Raw genomic sequence first — 19,879 nt, forward strand, 5'->3', positions numbered from 1 at the left:
TAATTTCAATATTGTTATGTCTTAGGGAATAGGGAGGTCTAAGGAGAGGGAGAGGGATGGGACAATGGCCAGTGGGTGGAGCAGCCAAAACACACACAACATTTATTAAGTTTGCCATCTTATATGGGCACAGTTCATGCTGCCCCAAAACAATACAATAGTAACATCAGAGATCATGGATCACAGATCTCCATAACACATATAATAATAATAATCCTTGAAATATTCCAAGAATTGTCAAAATGTGACACGGAGACAGGAAGTGAGCATGTGTTGTTGGAAAAATGTGCTGACAGACTTGCTCATTGCAGGGTTACCACAGAACTTCAGCTTTTAAACAACACAGTATCTGTGAAATGCAATAAACTGAAGCACAACCAAACAAGGTATGCCTGTATAATTATAAGTTTGTTGGCTGCTTCTGATTGATTGAGCTTAAGTGCTACTTTTTCTTTAATATATGCATTTACAAGAAATGGTTCCAGTTAAGTTCTCGTTATGCTTGCAAATCAAGCAAGGTTAAGGTCACTTAAGAGGCCTAACTGGTTTTGTCTGTTCAGGGATTATTCAGGCCTGGTCTGCATTTAATTTGCTAGAACAAGGGTTTCACCCTCCCATCCATCATTTGTGCTATGGTATCCAATGCCACAGGGACATCAATAGAACATGCTTGCCCTGTGGCTGGAAGCTTGGCAAGAACCACTGTGTTATATGAAGCATAGTGGGGTGAAAAATCAGTTACATCAAAATAAGGTAGGCTGATGGGTGGTTAAATGCCCACTGCAGGCTTACTAGGAATGTCATGGGTGAAAGTCTCTTGAACTCTCTGGAGACTTTGTAGCTCACTGGGCTACTGAGAAGGAGGTCGAGCTGTCCCAAGCACCCTGCAGCCACCAGCCCAGTGAGGTGAAAATGGTGCTTTCCCCCATCCACCGTGATGTGCAGCCATGCCTTGTCCTCCTCTCCCCACTGTGCATCTCAGGATGGCATAATTGTGTCTGTCCGCTGCACCCTTTAGCTCTCCCATCTGAGATACAGAGAGGTGAGCCATCATTTTTAAGAGCCAGTCCCATGCCTGGGCACCCTGTTTCGGGATATGGTATTAGGAACTGATGAAATGCATTGTAATTAAGGTGTGACATTCTTTCTGCCAGTGTGTTATCCAAGGGGAGCCCCATCTTTGAATACCCCTCTCTGATGTTATCAAAGCCCTGTTCTTGTCGTTTTCTAACAGAAGGGATATTAAGTTATACTTATTACAAAGTATAGGCTAACTAGATTAGGTCCTTGCTCCTTGGTGAACATGAAAATTGGCCTTGATTTCCATGGCTGGTCGACACACGACCTGAGCCAACATCTGGGAGGAGCATTTCAAAGAGACAGAGCTCCTTGCATTGTCAGGCAAGGCTGTCGGGTTCCCAACAGACAGCTCTTAGCAGCCCATGTTCCCGGGCACATTCGTGATCCATGGAGAAGCACGGTGGCTTTTCAGCCTGATAAGCAACTGGTTATAACCTGTGACTGTGGTCATCTACCTAGCCACACTGGCGATCAACCATTTATTCACATTTATTCATCTCAGGGTTTCTCCATCGCCGCACGTTGACTGGCATTTGGGATTAGAATATTCTTTGTGGGGTTAGGGAGGCTGTCTTGCACATTGTGGGATATCTAGCACTATCTCTAATCTCTGTTTACTAGACGCCAGTAGCACCTCCCTCCCCAATTTTGACAACCAAAAATGTCCCCAGACATTGCAGATATCTCTGGGGAAGTGAGGGTAAAACTCTTTCCCTGTTGAAAGACCTGGTTTACCTCAATGAAAGCAATGGCATCCCTCCTCCCAAAGAAGGTAGATGCTGCTACAGAGATGGCAGTTCATCAATTAGAATGCTTTCAGCTGCAATCCACAGCACTCAATCAAGCATAGTTGCAATAGACTCTGTGTAATGTCTAGAAAAATACATGTAATAATAAAAATAATGCAATGAAAATAGAATTAACATTAAGTGCTTAATATGTGCAAATATGTTAAAATTATCTTACTAAAGTCTCACAATAACCCTGAGCTGGTGTTACTGTTATCATCTCTATGTATAAACTGAGGCACAGAAAGATTAGGGAACCCACCCTGGTGGCACAGCTAGAAAACTGTACGTGCAGGATTTGGACTCAGTTGTCCATCTTTGAACTTACAGCCTTCCTCTATGCCATAGGTGTGGGCATCTGCTATTTCCTGCACGTGACACGAATCCTTCTCCATCCAGCACCTGCACACAATTTTCTCTTTTTCAAACCACTCTGTTTACACTTCTAGACAGCGTGTTTTTCATGGGATTAACCTTCCACTTCTGGCTCTAAGGGTAGCCTGGCAAATAGGTATGTTGAAAGCTGCTGGCCACAATAAATGGATGACAGGTGGGTGTATGACCCACACCAAATGGAGGTAACTCAATCTGAGGACATTTATTGCACCTATTATAAAAAAGATGCCTAAACTCTGACCAGGGTCCGAGCTGGGAACCCTCGGGGTGACCACGTAGAGAACCAGCAGGAAGGAGAACAATGTAGGCGAATGGGAGTTGCACAATAAGTGAGGGAGACTGAGTCCCAGGAACACCATTCACGCCCTAATGCATTTGTACCTGAAACCCCCAAAAGTTTGAGTTATAGGGGAAAAAAAATCCTTTTTAAGTTTAAGTCAGTTAGAATAGCAACCAAAATAAGCTTGACAAATGCATTCCTCTTCTCTCAGGCCTTCGGTTTCCTCTTCTGTAGAACGGGTTGTTGAGAGGATTGCATAGCATATCGGGAACGCATGACCTGCCAAACCCCACACAAACAGGACTGTCTGGAAGCCCAATAGGATAGCCCAAGCAGCAGCCCCATGAGGAGCCAGCACTCTGGCTCTTGGGACTGACAGGTCCCATCCTGGCAGCACTGGGCAAGAACAGCTGAAAAGGCTGTGCACTCCTTTATTTTGTTCTAGCAAATTCTGCTTTTAAAGGTCCCTCTGGAAAATTCAACAGAAAGAAGGCTTCGTCGGGAAAGCATGGCCGCAGTGCCTGCAATATCAGAGCACACAACAACGGGCACTGGTATTTTAGAGGAACTTGAGAGATGGCCTCTGTCTCCTGCACCTTGTACTGAGGAGTGTTTCCATTTGAGTGAGAGCCACAAGTCGGGGGTGAGGATGCTGGGCTTCTCCAGCTGAGTGCCTTAACAGGAAGGTGATGGAGGAAGAAACTCCTGGTGGATGTGCGTTCACCTAATGTAGCTGGGTGGAGTATCGAGAGCTTGGATCCCACCCTGGAGGAAAGTGGGGAAGGGGAATCAGGAGGATCCAGTCTTGGAGGAAGTGTCCTAGGCTGAGCCTGAGACCTACAGCCTGCCTCCTCCCTCCGTCTCAATCCCGTCTACACTGCGTCCTCCTCCTGTGTTCCTGGATGTCCCCACTTCCAGGCCACCACCTTTCCTAAAAATATATACATACCTTTGGAAGTAGAAACTGAAAGGACTAATAAACACACAAAAAAACACTCCACTTCTCTAGGAGCACAGGAAATAGGAGCTGACACAGCAAGGAGGTTCCAGGAAAGACTTTCAACAAGCATGATGCAATCAAAATAATCAAAATGCTCTTGAAATAAGGATGCTTTTTTTTTTCTTTCTATCCAAGATTTTAATTCAGTTAATTACTTTTGGAGTTTCAAGACATAAATGGTGCAGGTTTGCAATATTCAGGAACCCTGGAGCAATGACACGACCACAAACAAGTGCCAGCATACGGGACTCTAAAGATACCTTAGTACCCAGAACACTGGAGTACCCAGCGTGCTTTCTGAAATCATTACTTGCCACCTTATACTGCCTCTGCTCCCCACAAATTTTTAGCTAGAAAGGGACTACATGTCACAGGTCCACTAATTCATGTGCTAAATCTTTCACAACAGACAAAGCTGTGATTTGGAGAACTCGAAACTCAGACGACACTTAAATGGGCTAAAGAATGTGGAAGAAAGAAGGCAGAATTCGGGGTCAGAAGGGCTCTGGTTCCTTTCTGTTTTCGCAGAGCTCGAGTCAATTTTATGTTTAAATGTTTCCCACAACAGTAAAATCGCTCTCCAATGTTTCACGGGAGCTGGGCTGCCTGGCAACCCAGATGTGTTGTGGGGAGCTGCGGAGGGGGACAGGGGATGGAGCAGGAAACATTATTTCTTTACTTCTTCCCAAGCAGAAAGAAAATTGTTCCTTTTCTCTGTTCCAGAAGAATACATTTAAAATGACAAGCTGAAGAAAATGAAAACAAACCCTTCCTTTGGAGACATTCAACAGGGGAAATGAATTTCAGACAGACTGTGGGAAAATGAGTTTCCAGAGTTCTCTGAATTGGCTCCAAACTTGCAGTCAGTGCAAACTTGGTCGTGTTTTAGGGTCTCCTCTGCTAATGAGAAGGCTGGGAACGGTCAGCTTGCTCCTGAGGAATCCACTCGATCCTGCAGATTTATTATGCCCAGTAGGAAGGAAAGAGCCAACGATCATGCAGGGCAAGCCAGGTATCTGGACAGTGCCTTTGAGGGTTTCTCATATCCTCAGATATCAAATAGATACGAAAACACTTCGCTCCCTGAAATGAAGCTATAACGGCATACACCCAGGCTGTGCTCAGTAATTAGAAGAGTGGATTTGAGAGTGAGGTCTAGACTCCTCCGGCGGAGAGGAGTTTATTCTCCACGTGGTGAAGGTCCAGATTCCCGTTTGTAACTTTGCTTTTCCACCACAGGGAACATGGCCTGGTGCTGCCAAGGGGCATGTGGCAATTGAAAAGAACCAGGGAAAGACAGAGTGGCAGGCTCTGAAGCACGTCGGGCAGTCTGTCTTCTCGGCCATGGGTTCAATGCTGCTTTCCACCCACCCCCAAATTCACATCCAACTGGAACTTCAGAATGCAACCTGATTCGGGAAAAGGCCCTTTGCAGATGGAATTAGTTAAGGATCTCCAAATGAGAGCCTTCTGGATGAGGGTGGGTCTGAAATTCAAAGACGGGTGTCCTAGTAAGACAAAGGACAAAGATCCTGAGACACAGTGGAGAAACACAGAGAGAAAATTCACATGAAGACGGGGCAGACATTGGATAGATGTGGCCACAAGCCAAGGACCACCGAGGACAGCCAGCAGAGGCAAGGGAGGGTCTTCTCTAGAGCCTTCGGAGGGAGCATGGCCTTGACGGAACCCTGATTTCAGGCTTCTGACCTCAAGAAATGTGAGAGAACAAAGTTCTGTTGTTTCAAGCCACCAAGTTTGGGACAATTTGTTATGGCAGCTGCAGGAAACGGATGCATCCTTCTGCTTTGAGGCATGATTTAAACCGAGAGACACAGTCAAGTGCCCCAGACTGCACAGTGGTGGTTGAGAAGCGATTCTGCTGTCAGCTTCCATTTCCAATTTCTCTTTAGAGCCAGTAACTCTGGTTGAAATCAAGGAGACTTGTAATGTGGCTGCTCCCTTTAACAGGGCACACGTGTGAGTGCCATTCACTGTGGCCCCTCCCAGATGAGTGCCAAGGGACAGGGGACGGGGTGCACAAAAGGCTGGCCGCGGTGTGCAGGTGGGGAGTTTCCATCAGAACTGTGTCTGCATCATGGATCCAGTGTCTTCACTAGATGATGTGTTGATCTGGGTGGCCTGAGGGACCGGCTAATGGAGATTATAGTGAGGGGATGCTGAGGCCCTTTCCAATATCCTCTTACCACTACCTCTCCCTCTCCCCTCGGAGCTTCCCTCACCTGTATCCCTGGCCAGCCATATAGGCGTGGAATTTGCCACCTTCAATCCACGTATCTGAATGAAGTTGGCTGATCCTTGTTTTGGCCATTCTCACGAATCAAAAATGTTGACGGGGTTTCTAAATGTGATACAGTACAAAGCACAATAGAAAAATTAGAAACAGTGGTCTGGTCCTAATAACCTTGTCAAGTAACGGGCAAAGCAAAACATGTGGCTGCCCAATGAAAAACCATCTGTAGGATACATTTTTGAAAATTGGCTCAATGTTTAACGTGTAGTTAGTTTAGAGGCAATGAAGAAAAGTCAAGGTCAACAGCCTTTTCTATGACACACATCATCTCTTGGGATGTCATTCTGTCAGTATACGATTCAGTATTTCGTATATTCACAAAGTTGCACAACCATCACCACTACCTAATTTCAACATGTTTTTATCACCCCAAAAAGAAACCCCAAACCCATTGGCAGTCGTTCCCCACATGCCATCTCCCGTTGTCCTGGGAACCACTAATCTACTTTCTGTCTCTATGGATTTACCTTTTCCAGGCATTATATATAAATGGATTCATGTAATATGTGACCTTTTGTGTCTGGCTTCTTTTTTTTTTTCACTTAGCATCATGTTTTTAAGGTTCATCCATATTGTAGCATGTATCAGTGGTTTATTCCTTTTATGGTCGAATAATATCTCATTGCATGCAAATATCACATTTTGCTCATTCATTCATCAGGTGATCTGTGCACACAGTGGTATATTATTCAGCTATCAAAAGGAAAGCTGCTGTGAACATTTATGTATTTTGTAGTTATGTATATTTCATGCACAAGTAGGAGACTCACTTCTGAGCAGCCATTAGCCCACCACACTGGGCTAATTTTTTGTATTTTTTGTATTTTTTTTTTTTTTTAGTAGAGATGGGGTTCCACTGTGTTAGCCAGGATGGTCTCAATCTCCTGACCTCATGATCCGCCTGCCTCAGCCTCCCAACATGCTGGGATTACAGGTGTGAGTCACCGCGCCCGGTCCCAAAGTCCTTTTAAAGGAGCACCCATGATTGGTGTTTGTCTATTAGAACAGGCATGTTCCATGAATCCCACCCCAACCCTCCCGTGGAAATCTGTGACTCTGCTTTTTGCCTTGAGCTGGTTAGAAACTTAGGTTTAGTCTCCAAGGGATTAACCTCCCAAAGTCCTTTTTTTGTTTTTTTTTTTTGGAAACGGAGTCTCACTCTGTTGTCGCCCAGGCTGGAGTGCAGTGATGCAATCTCAGCTCACTGCAAGCTCTGCCCCCTGGGTTCATGCCATTCCCTACCTCAGCCTCCCGAGTAGCTGGGACTGCAGGTGCCTGCCACCATGCTAGGCTAATTTTTTGTATTTTCTCTTTTTTCTTTTTTTTAGTAGAGATGGGGTTTCACTGTGTTAGCCAGGATGGTCTCAATCTCCTGACCTCATGATCCGCCTGCCTTGGCCTCCCAAAATGCTGGGATTAGAGGTGTGAGTCACTGCGCCCGGCCCCAAAGTCCTTTTAAAGGAGGTGAAACCCACTTTTATTATTTTTTTAAGAGACAGGGTCTTGCTATGTTGCCCAGGCTGGACTTGAACTCCCAGGTTCACACAATCCTCCCACCTTGGCCTCCAGAGTAGCTGGGACTATAGGCAAAAGCCAGTCTTTCAACTCTACCTGAATTTCCTTGATATACATTGAGACTCTAGAAATGAATCCACCTACAAATCTCTCCTGTTTGGAAAAATAATACTTCTCTCAGTATTCTTGCATAAATCTTAGCACATTTCTTCAAAGGCTTTCTTCCCTGCGTCCACCCTTCATCCTTTTTGTTTACTGGAACACGGTGAGGGCATATGCGGCTGTTAAGCACACACAGCATGGTGTTGCCTTGGTTGGGGGAGATTCAGTGACTGATGAAATGACTGGGCTTCATCCACCAGTCAAAGCAGGACAGAACTAATGAACCAGGAGGTCCCATACACAGCTAGGAAAGAACATCACCTTCTGTGCAGAAGCTGAGAAGCAGCTCCTTGCTCTCTTACTTTCTGAGTGCACTCCTGCAAAGCAAGGGCTATTAAAGACTACATGCTTGGCATCTAGTCTCTCTTCTGTTCTGTCTTTACTCATGAGAGAGGACTACCTCCTTATTTCACAGTGTTTTACTTCAAAAATGAATCTCTTAGGATTTATATCCTGAAGGCTCCATTATCAGTCCTGACACACAAAAACCTACCCAGCAAAGGACAAAGAAGCCATGTAATTGCTGTTCTATTTTCAGTGATGTTTGAGGACCATCACAAGGCCCACATCCCACAGACCACCCAGATATCTATATTCTCTGCAAGTCAAGAGTGTAGGCTCGTGGTTGTCAACCAGTGTGATTTTATCCCCCAAAGAAGAGTTAGCAATGTCGGGAGACATTTTGGTTATCACAACTGGAGCAGAAGTGGATGTGCTACTGGACTTTATCTATTGAGTAGAGTCCAGGGATGCTGCTCAATATTTTACAATGCACCAGACAGCCCAACACAAATTAGCTGGCCCCAAATCCTGATGACATTGAGGTTGAGAAGCCAGTCCCTAGGCTAAGCATCTCTCTTCACTGCGTTGAGACATGGGGATGTGTCTATTTACTGCACATAAATTCATGTTAGCAGCAGAGTATAATCTCCCAGTCAAGAGCGATGCTTTATGACTCTCTGAGCATCCCTAATGCAGGGTTTGGAATTGGTTACAAGTAGAGAACAAATCTCTTCCATGTCTATGAATCACGTTGTTCAATTAAGAGAGCTTATTTTAAATTGGAGAGGATGAATGATCACCGCCTCTGCTCTTTAGGTATCTATTTCATTGCTTACTGATAAGGCCAGACATTCATATCCCCCTACCCCCAAGTTCTTTGCTTTAATAACCTGCAGTGTCAAGACTGACCTACCTACTTACAACTGCAACTTGAGTCAAACTAACACTGATTTTTTTTTTTTTTTTTTTGAGACGGAGTCTCACTCTGTCGCCCATGCTGGAGTGCAGTGGCACGATCTCGGCTCACTGCAAACTCCGCTCCCGTGTTCACTCCATTCTCCTGCCTCAGCCTCCCGAGTAGCTGGGACTACAGGCGCCCTCCACCATGCCTGGCTAATTTTTTTGTATTTTTAGTAGAGATGTGGTTTCACCGTGTTAGCCAGGATGGTCTCGAACTCCTGACCTTGTGATCCACCTGCCTCAGCCTCCCAAAGTGCTGGGATTACAGGCGTGAGCCACCACGCCTGGCCCCTAACACTGATTTTGACAGCACAGTGATTCTGTGAGCTCCGTCTAAGCTAGGCTTTGGGGAGGCAGTCATGTGGAAGTCGTCCCATCCTCAACATCCCCAGGGGCTCAGGAGCATGGAGGTATGCTGAGATGGCAGTGGGAATTTTCAGAACTGATGACCTCCACTGTCAATATATTTTGAACATCCTTGGAAAAGTAAATAATGCCTATGCTTTCTCTAAGGAATCCTGATCTTTATTTCAAGAAGGCTCAGTTAATTATGAAAGAAAACATCCATGAAACGGAATGTTTATGAAATAGGTTTGATATTAGGTATTTGGTTTTGGATTTATTCAATGAATGTTTACTGGGGCTTTATTTTGTGCCAAGTCATACACCAAGGGCTGGGGATACAGCAGTGAACAGAGAGATGGAAAAAGGGCTCACCCTCATGAATCAACACACTCATATTTGTAAAACCTATCTGCATATGTGGTTTTCATTTATGTTGGTAATTATTTTTTATTTCTTAAAATAGGCTTCCAAAATAACGTCATAGCTACAAGAAACAAAGGTTCCATCTTCCACACTTTGACTTTTGGGTCTCATGAACTAATTTGATTATAAAGCAAAGGTTGCCTATGAATTCACTTTGTGAAGTTGCAGACAAAATTCAGTCTGCTTGTTTTTGCTCATGGAAGACTGTCCTTTGTGAAAATGATTCTTGCCAAGAAGGTTCATGCCAAGTTTATATGTATGTTATTAGTCCCATAAATATTTCCAAAAAGTCCAGGCCCTCTCAGTGAAGCCACTGTGTGAAGACCCATGGGAGAGAGAAAGTCTTTGGGTTTCTCAGTGAGGAGAGATTATTCAAGGTCTCCCTGCATGTCCTCCATGAATTTCCCAATAGAAAAGAACAAGCACTGGACCTCAGTGATCCAAAATTCTGTGTCCTGGGTGGTTTTCTCCTGTGATCTAAGCAGCAGCCAAAGGTGGAGGCAGCTGGAGAGATCTGGATGATATATACACCATGTGTTCTTTATGCACTCATTGGCTGATGGGCATTTAGGTTGATTCCATATCTCTGCAATTAGCTATGTGTACACAGAGGCATACAGAGTGCTAGAATGGATGTTGGAGACTCAGAAGGGGAGAGGGTGAGAGGCTGTTCAGGGATGAAAAGTTACCTATTGGGTACAACGTATGCCAGTTGGGTGACAGGGGCACTAAAATCCCAGATTTCACCACTGTGTACTTCATCCCTATAGCCCAAAACCACTTACACCCCCTAAAGCTACTGCAATGAAAAAAATACAGTATTGGTTCCCAAACTTCAGCAAGACTCATACCAACTTCACTATTATTCCCACATCTGTGTACATCCTCTTATATTATTTCCTTCTTGAATATTTTTTCCTTAAAACAATGATTTTAAGCATTAAAGTACATTTTAATTAAATTAAAATTATAGTATATTATCTAGGAAGGGAAAACCTGCCTCTCCCACAGGATTTCCATCACAGAATGGCAGCTCTGTCCTTCATCCCCAGTGTCCTGATGCTCTGCGTCTCCTTCACACAAGTGTGCCCACAAATCTCATCAGTCCTAGCTTTAAAATTAATCCAGAATCTGCACACTCATTTACACCTCTGCTGCTGTTATCCTGATCCAAGCCTCTGCCTTCTCTCACCTAGATTACTGCAATATATAAAAATAAGTTACATCGTGACATTCCTTATTCAAAACCTTCCAGTAGTCCCCATCTCACCTGGAATAAAAGTGTTTACAACGGCTCACAAAGTCCAAGGTGATGTGAATCCCAGCTCCCTTCACAGCTCACCTCCCCCAACGTCTCCTGTCTTCCATTCTGTTTCAGCCACATTTGTCTCCTTACTGTTCCTGACACAAACCAAGCAAGCATCCCCAGGACCTTTGCACATGTTTCCGTGCCAAGACCACACTTAATTCAAATGCCACTTTTTCAACAAAGCCTGCCTTGACTGTCCCCTTAAAGTGTATTCTCAGCACTTTCCATTCTTCCTCCCTTGTTCATTTTTTCCTAAGCCACTTATCACTATCTATTGTATTTACTTGGTTGTTGTTGTTATTATTATTATTGTTATTATTATTATTATTGTTATTATTATTACTGAGACAGAGTGCCACTCTTGTCACCCAGGCTGGAGTTCACCGGCATGATCTTTGCTCACTGCAACCTCTGCCTCCCGGGTTCAAGCCATTCTCCTGCCTCAGCCTCCCAAGTAGCTGGGATTATCATCCTGCCCAGCTAATCTGGTGCCCACCATCCTGCCCAGCTAATTTTTTTGTATGTTTAGTAGAGACAGGGTTTCACCACATTGGCCAGGCTGGTCTTGAACTCCTGACCTCAGACAATCCACCCAGCTCAGCCTCCCAAAGGGCTGGGATTACAGGTGTGAGCTACTACACCCAACCCAATTTTGATTATTTTTATCTTCCCCCACTAGGAAATCAGCTTCACACAGGCAGGGAGTGTTGCCTATTTCATTCAGGGCTGTAGAACAATGCCTGACAAATGGGCAGGGGTCAGTACACATTAATTGAGTCAATACTTGCCAAGTGAATGAAAAGAAATATTGTATCCACAGTGAAAATGGAAAACCACTGTTTGTTTAGTATTTGGGCTATCAAAAGAAAATAACTATAAACAATGAAAGCAGAACAAAGTTTTAAAATTCCAGCAAGAAAAGAAGAAGGCTTGGAAACAGTGACCTGTCTTTCTTTTTACCAAAAAAAAAAAAAAAAAAAAAAAAAAAAAAAAAGAAAACAAGATAAGTAGGGGCTCTCAGGATGTTAGAAGTATGCTAGCAGAAAACAAGACTTTTCATTGTAACATTATAAGAACTGAATGACAACTGAACACAAAGCCTGTGTACACTCTGCAATTCCATGGCTCTTAGCGTCTAGCATTGTACATCTCTTGTACACAGCTGTGAGCCAACACACGGAAGTCCAGAGCCTTCCCACCCATCCTGGAGAGTGTGCCATTCATAAGGCTCATTTTATGCAGGATGGAATTCCAGGGACTCTGTCTTCACCAGCTGGCTTAAGGTTAAGCTCTCTGAGGGCCTCTCGGATGTTGTCTAGCTTAAGGCAGATGGTGCTCAAATACCTACGGGGTTCTTGGCAAATACCAGATTCAGAAAGAAGGGCATGCAGTCTTGGAGGCTGTACTAACTACACCCCTCGGGTGTGTCACTTCTTGGCACACATGCACATTTTGATCATTTCTATCTTGCCTACTAGAACATAAGCTTCACTTGGGCAGGAAGTTTTGCCTGTTGTATTCACTGCTGTAGAACAACGCCTGGCAAATGGGCATGGTTGGATACTTGCACATTGCATTGATGATACAGAAACACACAACGTACCTAGAGGCCTGCAAAGATGGCATATCTGCACAGGAAGGAAGTTCTCTGTATTCCCCCCCCTCCAAAAAAAAAAAAGGAGAAGCAGACCGAGCTCATCTTTTCCTAATGGACACTGAGAGACTTGGGTAGGTGTTCAAGGAACTCATTCTTCCAACTGAACTTCCTTGCCTTTGAAAATGCCTTCAGTCACAGATAAGCTGGAAAGAGATAAGGTGTCCTAAAACCTACATTCTGACCCAAACATCCTCTGTGGTTTGGTTAATAATGTTATGCCAATGACCGTTTCCTGGCCTCAATATTGTATTATGACTATATGAGGTGTTACCACCAGTGGAAGCTGGGGGAGGGGTCTACGGAAGATCACTGTATTATTTTTGGAACTTCTTACAAATCTGTAATTATTTAAAAACATAAAACCTTATTTTTTTAAAGAAAAACCTTCAATCATGTTGGGAAAACAGGGGAATTGGAGACGGGGGAGAGAAAGAGGGAGATTAAGGGAAGGAGAGAAACAGAGAGACTCCACACAGAGCAAAATTCCATTTGACACACTGATGCCTGCTGATCATTTTGGCAACTCAAATTAAGCCAAGACTCTGAAATGTGTATGCCGTCCATAATGTCCCTTTTTAATTAGTGAAATTCCATCTTCAGAATAAGAACGGACCTCAAAGACGGGTCTTCAGATGGTTTGTTTGTTCCCTAGTCTTTGAATTCCGACATGCCTGAGACACAAGGACTTGCATTTGCACATGTGTTTGGGGAAACTTTGCTGCTCAGACTTTCTCATGAGCAATTGCTTTTAGCCCTTAGGAAATTTGCTTCGAATTTAAAACCTGAGGTAAGGAAATATAACACGTGCCATATCTTGTTGAACAGGGAGTGAGGTGGACCTTCTCTCCCCAGGACTTTGATCTGATGGGAAAGATCAGAAGGGAGGGAATACAGGGGCTGCCCTTGACGGCACTAAGCAGTACCCTTTCATGTGACTAAGTCTTACCCCCAGAACCACGCCATTAGTAACCTCTGTGCTACAAACACTCCTGTCATTATACAAAGACACTGCTCTTTAAACAAAATCATAGGACAATGGGAATAATAGAATTTTGAGAATAAATTTAGTAGTTGTTTTACACAACACACAATGTCCACTTACTGCAAAGACAGAATTCAATGCTTATTGAAGGTTTGAAGGGTGTTTGAAAACAGCCCTGTTAGTAATATTCAATGTTGACAGAGAAGTTTCAGTGCACCAGACACTGTTATGAGCACCTTGCAAATAAATATCAGCCCACTGAATCCTCACAACCCATGGAAGCAGGTACTAGAATTACATCTGCTTTAGAGAGGAGGAAACTGAGGCACACAGAGGTTAGTTAACTTGCCTATCATCACAAGTAAAAGGCTGTAAGTAAAAGAGATAGGATCAGAATTGAGGTCAGCTGGTTGGAAGACCTTTGTTCACCACCACCATGACTATCTTTGTGATGAAAAATTCAGAAAACAGATCCTCCTCTCTGAAGAGCCCCATCTAAGCATCCCTTCCAGGTGCAGCTGGAAGGTTGTGCACCTCAGACCTAGGGACCCAGTGGCTTGGCTTGCGCTCACCCTGGTAGACACCAGACCCTGCATTTCCCGAAGAGGAAAGTGAACGAAGTGCAAGGGGGAAGATGATGACTCTAAAATTTTACAGCTACTTAGCATGACGTCAGTTCCCTGTCTTTCTGTCTCCAGCTTCCGAAGCCAGACATAGTTGCATTTATTTCACAATTGATCTGAAACTTAGGGGGCAAAGGGACTTACCAAAAATTAAACTCAGAGCTCCCAGATCAGTATCTTTTTTTTTCTTCTTCTTTGAGATGGAGTCTCGCTCTGCTGCCCAGGCTAAAGTGCAGTGGTGTGATCTTGGCTCACTGCAACCTCCACCTCCCAGGTTCAAGCGATTCTCCTGTCTCAGCCTCCTGAGTAGCTAGGATTACAGGTACACGCCACCATACCCAGCCAATTTTTTGTATTTTAGTAGAGACGGGGTTTCACCGTGCTGTCCAGGCTGGTCTCAAACTCCCGAGCTTAGGCAATCCACCCGCCTCAGCCTCTCAAAGTGCTAGGATTACAGGCGTGAGCCACTGTGCCCGGCTGATCAGTATCTTTTTGAATCCAAGCCAAGGGGAAACAAACACAATATTCAGATCCTTTTATCTGAATATTGGCTTCCTGGCCCCTCAGTGACAAGGTCATGATACTTTCAATAAGCTCTGGATACAGTGACAGCGAGACCTGTCCCTTCCCAGCACGTCCCTCACTGACCACCAAGGTTCACAATGCCAGTGCCACGCGAATCCTTTGTACAATAAATCTCATAAAAAGACGTAGGATTTCATGACATTGCTGAAAGGGATGTCATAACAGTCCTCCAAGCATATCCAAAAAACACTGGCAAATGAAGATCTGCAAAATTAGTTCATTTAAAAATTGAAAGGCAAAACTACAAAGACGATGACAAGATGTATACTTCAGAGGACAATTCTTTAAATCTGAAGGACTAGGATGAGAAACTTATGGAAACCTCTGAACCTTTTTATAAATGAAAAAACAAAAACAAGCAAAACAAAAAAACTTCAAACTTCAAAAATAAGCATCCTTATAGTCATATTACAAAAGTTAAACAGAAACGAAACGTGGTGTGATACGCCATCATTCTAGCTTGCAAATCAAGTATTTTTCCAAGCCATTCATTCAAAATGTGATTAAGGCTTTACTCTGACGAGAATTCTAACAAAGCATAGCTGCAATTACAACCTAACTCCTTAACCATAACAGGAAAAAAAACCTTATTTTTATCCAATTTATTTTTTAAACAAATTTCAAACAAATACTTTTTTCATTATTATGACAGTTTAGTCCACATTTTAAGAGGATTTGCTTTAAATGAATTTTACCCCAGTATTAATTATCCTCAGAAAACATGTGCTCCTGTACCAAATTTTAGAATCATTATACAGAGTGACAGAGCAGCCCTGTTAGAGCTTGGACGTTGCCCTCTGTTGAATCTGCAATGGTGACAGTAGGTGGATTATCCTGCTGCTTTGTTTATTTGTTTTACAAGATGGAATACCTTTGCTGAAGAGTTTTATGCGGGGCATGTTTGCTTAATTGTTGCTAAGCTATACTCACGCGCTAAGGCCTCCCAGACACTAACTGGCAACATTTAACATCACCTAATTAAAAAAAAAAAAAAGGTGCTATGCTTGGCTCTTTTCACGTATATACCCAAAGTGAGATCTCATCACTCCTCTGCCTTTTCTTGGGCTTCTTGAACATGGGCTTTCAATCATGCAACTCAAATGATATCACATCAAAGGATCCACAGCAGAAAAAGAATCACGTCCCTCTCCAAGTGTGAGGGTAACTGAAGGTCTAGAGAGGCGGATTACTCTGTCTAGATCCTTTTGGATCTAACTTCCGCCCGCCCTTTGCCTCTTCTTCCCTCTATAACCCACGGTGGAAGGAGAGCTGTTGACAGCATGTGGGCAGGTGCATAATTTGCCTTCCCCTGTTAATGCTGAACAGTGCCTGAAGATAGTGAAAATCGATGCTTCCTGAGTATCTACCTGCCACGCATGGAACCCAATCTCACACCAGCCATGCCAAAGATGAGCAGGGCCAAGCATGGCACCTACCTCAAGATGAAGAAGTCCACGGAGGAATTGCTCGCGATGGTGACATAGGCCGTGACCACGTCTCCCTGCTTGACTGGCCTGGAAGGCAGCCAGATGACCACGTTACCATCCAAACGCAGCTCGCTGAGCTGGGCGCTGTCCTGGGCCCGGTAAAGGCCGACGGTACCGATCCTCTGCAGGTGAGACGTGGTTTCCTCCAGCCCATCCTTTCCTGGACGGATGGCGTTGCCCTTCCTGAAGTCACCCCCGGCACAGTCCCCTCGCTCGCTTCCTGGGTGCACGGTGTAGTAGAGCTCCACGGGGGTCCCCTCCGGCTGGTCCACGAACTTCTTCCTCCCGGCACCCAACGTCGGGGCACTGAACCAGCTGGCCAGGAGCTCCAGCTCGGCCACACACAGCCCCAGGTCCCCCCTCAGCCGGCAGCTGCCCCGCACCTCTCTGGTCTCTCGGAAAGCGAAGACCCTCAGGCAGGGCAGCTTCTCCCCGGCGCTGCGGTCGTCCCAGTCTCTGCCCACGATGTGGAACAGAACCTGCACTCGGGGCCGGCTCAGGTAGACTTTGTCCCGCAGGATGTGGGCTTTGAGTTTCCAATCAAAACTAAACTTATTGGTTGGACCTAAAAAGTTTGAAGTCAACATCAAGTCCAGAGGCACAACCTTTTCCACAGAAAAGGGTCCATAGCTGGCATTGAGCACTGGGGGCTGCCTGGTTTTGTAGGTAAAGAAGGACTCGGCCCTGGACTGCAGGCTGGAGTTGCGCAGCAGGTCCTGGCTGGCTTCCTTGAGGAAGAAGGAGGTCTCTGCTCTGAGGATGTGGTAGCTCACAGGTAGGTAAGGTGGCAGTGAGGAGAATCGCTGTATGTTGTCTGTGACCCCGTGACCCTCTATCACTAAAAAGGGAAAAAGAAAAGAAAAGAAAAAATCAAAGACAGGATTATTAATGGGCCGCTCATTAGCTGTTAGGTCTGTAAGCCATTTAGAAATGAGGGATAGAAATTCTGAAGTCCACTTGGCTAGAATTTTTATATTCTTTCTGGAATAAGTCATTAAAATGATTCTACATGGTCCATGAATTATGCATATACTTATATTAGGTTGAAACATGAAAATGAGAATTCTGTAGAGTAAGATTCGTTGAATGGTGGCAATTTCATAGAGTTCAACTTAACAGAATGATGGTAAATTACCTATAGGAGTAAAGTGGGTATTTTATGAATAATTGGCATGAGTTTAAAATGTACTTAATGGCACTGGTACATAAATAGCAAAACAGGCCAATGAATAAAGTCCATAAATAAACCCAAGAACATATGGAAGTTTAGTCAGTGATAAAGGTAGCATCCTAAATCCAGAGGTAAACATAGGCTTTTTTTTCTTCTTTATATATTTTTTTTAATAGAGATGGGGTCTCACTATTTTGCCCAGTCTGGTCTTGAACTCCTGGGCTCATGCAATCTTCCAACCTCGGCCTCCTAAAGTGCTGGGATTACAGGCATGAGCCACTGCATCTGCTGCAAATGTTGACTTTTAAATCATTGGTGCTAGGACAACTGTACAGCCATTAAGAGGAAAGTAGATCCACACCCCACACCATACATAAGACTGAACTTCAAATGGATCAGCAATATAAATCAAAGAAGTTATATCTTTCAAGCACTAAAGAAAACATGGATGAATTCCTCTGTAACCTGGGTATAGGAAGAGCTTCACAATTATGACTCAACATCTAAATGCAATTTAAAAATTTTGCCTATATAATTTTAAAAAATTGCATTACAAAAATACCATAAAGTAAAAAGGAAAATGACAAGCTGGGAGTAAATATCTGCAACACATGTATCACATTGAAAGGGCTAATGGCCCTAATATACAGATCTTGAAATTAGAGGAAAAAGATTTTTAAAAATTGAGAGAGAAGTGAGTAAAGGATATGAATAGATATTCACAAAAATATATTAAAATTGTTTATATAGAGATATATATATTCAAAACTATTGAGCATCACTCACAATTAGAGAAATACGAATGAAAACTACAAATACCACCTCTTACCTATAAGACTGACAAAAATGACCAAGTATAACACACACTGTTGGGAAGTCGACAAGCAATAGGCAGTCTTAGTGTATTGCTGCTGAGAATGAAAAGTGGTACGACCTTTCCGGAAGGGAACTTGGCATTACATTTGCATTTTTCTTTGACTCTTTCATCTTACTTCTAGGAATCTACTCTGAAGATACACCTCTGGCAATTAGAAAACACATACACACAAGATCATTTATTGCAACACTTTTTTTTTTTTTTTTTTTTTGAGATGGAGTCTCCCTCTGTCACCCAGGCTGGAGTGCAGTGGCGCGATCTGGGCTCACTGCAAGCTCCGCCTCCTGGGATCACGCCATTCTCCTGCCTCAGCCTCCCAAGTAGCTGGGACTACAGGTGCCTGCCACCGTGCCTGGCTAATTTTTTTTGTATTTTTAGTAGAGACATGGTTTCTCCGTGTTAGCCAGGAGGGTCTCGATCTCCTGACCTCGTGATCTGCCCGCCTGGGCCTCACAAAGTGCTAGGATTACAGGCGTGAGCCACCACGCTCAGCCTCAGAATTGGTTTTAAACGCAAAATATTTTGACACAACCTTCATACCTCTATGTAGAAAAATGGTTGAATAAACTACAGTAAATCCACACAGCGGAGTATCATGAGCTGCAATAAAAAAAAGGAATAAGATCTGTATGAAGCAATATGGAGTGCTTTCAAAAATATATTGCTAAGTTAAAGAGCATGGTGCAGAAGGCTATCTGACTATATTAACTTCTGTGTAAGAAAGAAGGGGAGTGTATTAGTCTGTTTTCACACTGCTAATAAAGACATACCCCAGACTGGGAAATTTGAAAAAGAAAGAGGTTTAATGGACTCACAGTTCCACATGGCTAGGAGGCCTCATAATCATGGAGGAAGGCAAAGGAAGAGCAAAGGCATGTCTTACATGGTGGCAGGCAAGAGAGCTTGTGCAGGGGAACTGCCATTTACAAAACCATCAGATCTTGTGAGACTTACTACCCCAAGAACAATATAGGGGAAACTACCTCCATGATTCAATTATCTCCACCTGGCTCTGCCCTTGAACCATGGGGATTATTACAATTCAAGGTGAGATTTGGGTGGGGACAGAGCCAAACCATACCAGGGAGATAAGAAAATGTCTATGTATTTGCTCATTCATGTAACACACATGAACACACAAGAAAAGAAATCAGAGTCTATAAGGTTTGTTATCAACAGGTGTTGGGTGGGAACCAGGCAGAAATAAAGGGGGTTGAGGATGGGGAGGAAAGATGAAGGGTGTATCTTTTTTGTGTAGTTCTGACCTTTGGAATCATGTTAATGTTTGACATATGATAATAATATCAACACGGTTAAGTAAAAACCCTGAATTGGTCACAAGTGGAAAGAAATGAACTTAATTACATTTCAAATGAATATCAAAACCACACTGAAGGAGGGTAAGGGAGAACTAATCCAAGTAATTTTGGACACATATTTGGTCTTTTTTTAATTCCTCATATGTCCCTTAGAGATTTTGCTGTTTATGTTTATTCATTTGTTGGAAAAAATAGTAACAAGATAAGCCATTTTTCTCATGTTACTCAGAAATAATGAGTTAATGCCCACCATATTATTATTCCTAAATTCATTAGATTCTTTGATAATCTTGACCCATTTGGGTGGAGAGTGACTTTTAGTCA

The 19,879-nt window shown here is 43.6% G+C and overlaps 1 protein-coding gene across 1 annotated transcript in view; it reads right to left on the minus strand.

Annotated features, from left to right (window-relative positions):
- Positions 1-19,879, minus strand: part of LOC104654055 (transmembrane protein 132C-like) — a 361,240-nt gene that overhangs the window by 202,616 nt on the left and 138,745 nt on the right. The window contains exon 2 of the mRNA XM_030939702.1: positions 16,138-17,026. Within this exon, the coding sequence (XP_030795562.1) occupies positions 16,138-17,026 (889 nt within the window). The remainder of the gene's footprint in view (positions 1-16,137; positions 17,027-19,879) is intronic.

The sequence above is a fragment of the Rhinopithecus roxellana genome, chromosome 10 (assembly GCF_007565055.1).
Source record: "Rhinopithecus roxellana isolate Shanxi Qingling chromosome 10, ASM756505v1, whole genome shotgun sequence".
NCBI lineage: Eukaryota > Metazoa > Chordata > Mammalia > Primates > Cercopithecidae > Rhinopithecus > Rhinopithecus roxellana.